This window comes from Alosa alosa, chromosome 2, assembly GCF_017589495.1.
Source record: "Alosa alosa isolate M-15738 ecotype Scorff River chromosome 2, AALO_Geno_1.1, whole genome shotgun sequence".
NCBI lineage: Eukaryota > Metazoa > Chordata > Actinopteri > Clupeiformes > Clupeidae > Alosa > Alosa alosa.
Genome location: NC_063190.1, coordinates 33,858,395 through 33,864,394, shown reverse-complemented (window position 1 = coordinate 33,864,394; position 6,000 = coordinate 33,858,395). Strand labels below are relative to the sequence as shown.

Genomic DNA, 6,000 nt, shown 5'->3' with positions numbered 1-6,000 from the left:
CTGCTAACCCATTTGCACAAAACATCATTTCTGAAATGTTTTCTTCATTGATAACATGAGATATGTCTCCATGTAGGTTAGTGTCAAATAGTAAAGTAATAGCAGGTAGATCATGTAGGCCTACATGTCACATAAGCCACACAGATGAGGGGTGCTGCTTGTTCTGTCCCTCCCAAACTGCATTAAAATGGTGTGTTAAGCAACCAGAATTTCAAAAACCTTTTGGCGGAGAAACTCCCAGACACCTGCCAATATCGTCTGCACCCCCTCTCAGAAAATACTTACACCGTCCCTGTAGGGAGTTATTTATAATTTGGCGGATTGTTTCCTTCCCTATCCCCAACCCCACACTTTTAAAAGCTTGATCACGCCTCTCTCTGCACCGCCTGGCAGCACACCCACACACTCACCCACACACTCCCGCACACTCCCTCTCCTCTGGTTTTTCACTTTTTTTCTGTCTATTCTTTTAGCCCTTTAACTAGCCTGGGTCTCTGTCTCTCAGTCTTGAGCGCTCCTTTTCCTCTCTCTCTCTCTCTCTCCTTCTATCTATCTCTCTCTCTCTCTCTCTCCCTCTCTCTCTCCCTCTCTCTCTCATGTTCATGCACTGATTCTCCTGACATTTAAAGCATCCCCACGTGTACAGAGATCATGTGCTTGCTGTTAAATGCTTGTAGTAATGAAGATCCAGCTCTCCCTCCCTAGCTGACTCTGCACAGCACACATCGATCTGGACCACAACTGGGCCACAGCAGGCCCAGATCAGAGCCAGATTTGGGTTAGAGTTGAGTGCATGCCGGCTAGCAGAGAGCTGCTGTGTTAGTCACAGCTTAGCTGCATTAAAGTATCTCTGATCTGGGATCTCAGCTGTTTAGTATCTCTGATCTGGGATCTCATTACAGTATCTCTGATCTGGGATCTCATCTCTGATCTGGGATCTCATTACAGTATCTCTGATCTGGGATCTCATTACAGTATCTCTGATCTGAGATCTCATCTCTGATCTGGGATCTTATTACGGTATCTCTGATCTGGGATCTCATTACAGTCTCTCTGATCTGGGATCTCATCTCTGATCTGGGATCTCATTACAGTATCTCTGATCTGGGATCTCATTACAGTATCTCTGATCTGGGATCTCAGCTGTTTGGTCGGCAGTTTTGCTACATTGATGTGGAGATGCATGCTTACATGTGCTTATACAGTATGTAAATACTCAGTAACACACACACACACACACACACACTCACACACACACAGATACAGACACACACACACACACACACACACACACACACACACACACACACACACACACACACACACACACACACACACACGACACACAATCACACATCCACATTGCTATGCTGTGTGTGTATCTCACCACACCATCTGAGCTGACATCTCTTCCCTGCTCTGGCTCAGTCAAGCTGAGGAGAGGAGATGAACTCACATAAGGACAGACAGGCAGGTGTGTGTGTGTGTGTGTGTGCGATGTGTGTGCATGTGTGTGTGTGTGTGTGTGTGTGTGTGTGTAATGTCAATATATCTTGTATTGCCTGTGTGTATTTTTTCGTGTGAGTCTTTAATGTATTTGAGATATTTTCAGACTATGACACTTAAAGAGTGTGTGTGTGTGTGTGTGTGTGTGTGTGTGTGTTTTGTCTGCAGGGCATGTACATCAAATCCACGTACGACGGTCTACACGTCATCACCGGCACCACAGAGGGGGTGAGTGTCAGGACACATACGCCTGCTCTCTCTCTCTACCTCTCTCTCTCTATCAACCTCTCTCTCTCCACCTCTCTCTCTCTCCACCTCTCTCTCTCTATCAACCTCTCTCTCTCTCTTTATTAGCTGTTCTCTCTCTCCACCTCTCTCTCTCTATCAACCTCTCTCTCTCTCCACCTCTCTCTCTCTATCAACCTCTCTCTCTTTATCAACCTCTCTCTCTCTATCAACCTCTCTCTCTCTCTCTTTATCAGCTGCGCTCTCTCTCCACCTCTCTCTATCTATCAACCTCTCTCTCTCTCCACCTCTCTCTCTCTATCAACCTCTCTCTCTTTATCAACCTCTCTCTCTCTATCAACCTCTCTCTCTCTCCACCTCTCTCTATCAGCTGTGCTCTCTCTCCATCTCTCTCTCTCTATCAACCTCTCTCTCTCTCCACCTCTCTCTCTCTCTCTCCACCTCTCTCTCTCTCTATCAGCTGCTCTCAGTGTTTCTTTTCCCTTCTCTCTCTCTTTCTCTCTCTCTCTGTCTTTGTTCTTCCTTGCTCTGTCTTTCACCTCTTGCTTTCTCTGTTTCTCTCTTTCTCCCTCCCTCTCTCTCTCTCTCTCTCTCGGTTTTGCTTTCTCTTAGTGATTCTGACATGGTAGCTAGGCAGTCACGCTACATCCATTCAGAGCGATAAAAGCACTCACCGCCAAGAGAAGGTGTATCAGGCCGTGGGTAATTTCTCTTTTTTCTCTCCTCCTCCTCTCTCCATCTTCCTCTCTCCATCTCTCTCCTCCTCTCTCTCTCTCCCTCTCTCTCTTTTTCTCCCTGTCCCCTCTGTTCCTTCTGTTTGGCTTGCAGTCCCTGGCGGACCGTTGTAAAAAGATCCACGCTGGAGATGAAGTTATCCAGGTCAACCACCAAACAGTGGTGAGAACACACACATATATACACACACACACACACACACACACACACTCACACACATACACACACACACACACACACACACCGCACTTTGCACTGCGCTTTCGCTTTCACACACACACACACACAAACACACACACACACACACACACACACACATACAGCCCTATCTCAGCTGAGCCAATCATATTATCAACCATCCAGTGGAAAAGGCTGCAACATCACCATCATTATGTATCACATACAATATGAAGTTCACTAACACTCGCTCAGAAATTGCCCATAGATGGGAACTCAGATCAGATCAGATCTATACATGTGATTGTACTGTATATTTCTTTTATTCCTATTATTACTATTATTATTATTATTATTATTATTATTATTATTATTATTGTGATATGTTAGTGATGTTTACCATCTTTGTATTTGTGTCCCTATCCAAATTGTGAGCAGTAGATACCAGAATAATCAGAGATGCACATATTTCTGTGTGTGTGTGTGTATGTGTGTGTGTGTGTGTGTGTGTGTGTGTGTATCCCTCTGTGTGTGTGTGTGTGATGTGTGTGTGTGTGTGTGTGTGTGTGTGTGTGTGTGTGTGTGTGTGTATGTGTGTGTGTGTGTGTGTGTGTGTCTGTGTGTGTATCCCTCTGTGTGTGTGTGTGTGTGTGTGTGTGTGTCTGTGTGTGTGTGTGTGTATCCCTCTGTGTGTGTGTGTGTGTGTGTGTGTCTGTGTGTGTGTGTGTCTGTGTGTGTGTATCCCTCTGTGTGTGTGTGTGTGTGTGTGTGTGTGTGTGTGTGTGTGTGTAGGTGGGCTGGCAGCTGAAGAACCTGGTGAGTATGCTGCGTGGGGACTCTGGGGGCGTGTCACTCACGCTGAAGAAGAGACCCCAGAGCACGCTCACCTCGGCACCCGCTCTACTCAAGAACATGAGGTGGAAACCCCTCGCCCTGCAGGTGTGTGTGTGTGTGTGTGTGTACCTGGGCTTGTACGATTCCTCTGGTGAGGGATGTGTGTGTATGTGTGTATGTGTGTGTGTGTGTGTATGTGTGTTTGCGCAAAAGAGAGAATGTGTTTGGAAATCATGTGTGCTTGTGTTTGAGAGAGCCAGCGTGTGTCAGTGTGAGAGTGTGCCCGCTAGTGCAGATATGAATAGATTTGAGAGGTGATAAAAAGGCATGTGTGAATTGGCTATACACTTAAGCCCCGTGGCCTCCTAGAATGTCTTACAAGCAGCCCCCACACACACACACACACACACACACACACACACACACACACACACACACACACACACACACACAGGTTTAAGTGGTGTGTGTCTCTCCCCAGGGCCTTGACCAACTGGAGCGCATCACAAATCTCAGCCTATTTCTGCTCTCCTCCTCTTTTGCCTCTTCTCCTCTCTCATCCTGCCATCCTCTCCTCTCTAATCCTCTCCTCTCTTCCCCTCTTCCCTCTCCTCCTCTGCCCTCTCCCCCTCTCCTCTCCTCCCTCTCCACCTCTTTCCTCTCCTTCTCTCCTCCGTCCTTGTCCCTTGTCTTCTTTTCTCCTCTCTTCTTACTCTCCCTCTCCTCCTCCTCTCTTCCTCTCCTCCTCCTCTCTTCCTCTCCTCCTCCTCTCCTCCTCCTCTCATCCTCTCCTCTCTGTCCTCTGTTATTGTCCTTCTACATGCCCCTAATCATCAGACATTTAACGTTAATTATCCTCTCAGTGATGTTGATGTTGTTGTTGTTGATGTTGTTGTTGTTGTTGTTGTGGTTTAAACAGCTTTAGGATGAATGAATGACAGCTTGTTGTGGGAGTGACAGCTCCTGTCTATCTCACTTCTCAGGGAATTCACTTCTGGGCCAGCTGCTGATGGTTAAACATTAATGTGCTAATCAATGAGATTAATGAATTATTGATGGATGATCTTCCGGGTGTCCTGGACCCACGCTGCGTGCTCGGGGAGCCCAGAGACATGGGCAGCATGTGGAGACACACACACACACACACATCCCCCGCCATGGACCCACGCTGCATGTGGAGACCCTCTTAGACAGGAGGACCTTTAGAGGGTGAAAGATGATCTATGTGCCTGATAAGCAAAGAGTGGCTTTTGTGTGGAACACTAATAGTGGGTCAGTGTGATTGATTGCAGTTGAAGAGCAGGTTAACTGACTGGTCAAATTTCGGTCATGTTGAATTGTGTAGCACAAATCAGTGGTATTTGAGTTGGTCCCTCAAGGCTGCTGATTGGTTATTGATGGTGTTGTTGATTTGATTGTTTGCTCTGATTGGTTGTTAGCCCATCATCCCGCCCAGTCCCAGCAGCAGTGTGGCCACGCCCTCTAGTACTCTGAGCACGCCGTCCAGACGCAACAGCTGCGCCCTGCAGGACCTGTTTATCCCCCCGCCACCAGAGGAGCCGTACAAGCCCAGGTACACACACACACACACACACACACACACAAATACACACACACACACACACACACACACACACACACATCCCCCGCCACCAGAGGAACCGTACAAGCCCAGGTACACACACACACACACACACACACACACACACACACACACACACACACACACATACATCCCCCGCCACCAGAGGAACTGTACAAGCCTAGGTACACACACACACACACACACACATCCCTCACCAGAGGAACCGTACAAACCCAGGTACTCAACCCATGGTTCCTCTGCCTGTATCTGTGTGGGACCTGGTTCCTCTGCTGTATCTGTGTGGGACCTGGTTCCTGTATACGTGTGGGACATAGTTCCTCTGCCTGTATTTGTGCGTTGTAACATCTGAAGGGTTAGACGTGTTTAGTCTGAGTGAATGCATCTGTGTGTTATATCAGAGGTGAAGTATGTGCTGCTTAGTCAGGAGTGGGGCTCTATGTGATGCGTAAGGGATAATGTATACCACGCCGGTCATTATCAAAAAATAAGTCCCGACAGGGCGAACCGGACCCTGTCCTGCCATGCATATACAGATCAGGCTCCCATACTGGCTCCGACGGTCTGTGTGTGAGTGAGTGTGTGTGAATGCTGTTGGGTCTTGGGGAGTGTTGAGCCAGTGTGTGAGGGAACGTATACCAGTCAGATCCTGATGACGGTAGCTGCAATCTTGCCTTACAGAGAATATGATAACATCCTCCCTCTCCTGGATCAGCAGTACACACCCAGGTACACACACACAAAAAAAACACATACACACACACACACACATGCACTCACACATAGACACCCACACACATACACAAACACACACACACACACACTCAGACATACACACGCACACACACTCACATTCTTACACACAGGCAAACACGCACACACACACAAGTTCACATAGA

General features: G+C 47.6%; 1 protein-coding gene across 1 annotated transcript in view; it reads left to right on the top strand.

The window, feature by feature from the left end:
• Positions 1-6,000, top strand: part of cnksr2b (connector enhancer of kinase suppressor of Ras 2b) — a 41,363-nt gene that overhangs the window by 8,745 nt on the left and 26,618 nt on the right. Inside the window, 5 exon segments of the mRNA XM_048229838.1 lie at positions 1,675-1,734; positions 2,581-2,649; positions 3,457-3,603; positions 4,938-5,071; positions 5,783-5,830. Of these exon segments, the coding sequence (XP_048085795.1) occupies positions 1,675-1,734; positions 2,581-2,649; positions 3,457-3,603; positions 4,938-5,071; positions 5,783-5,830 (458 nt within the window).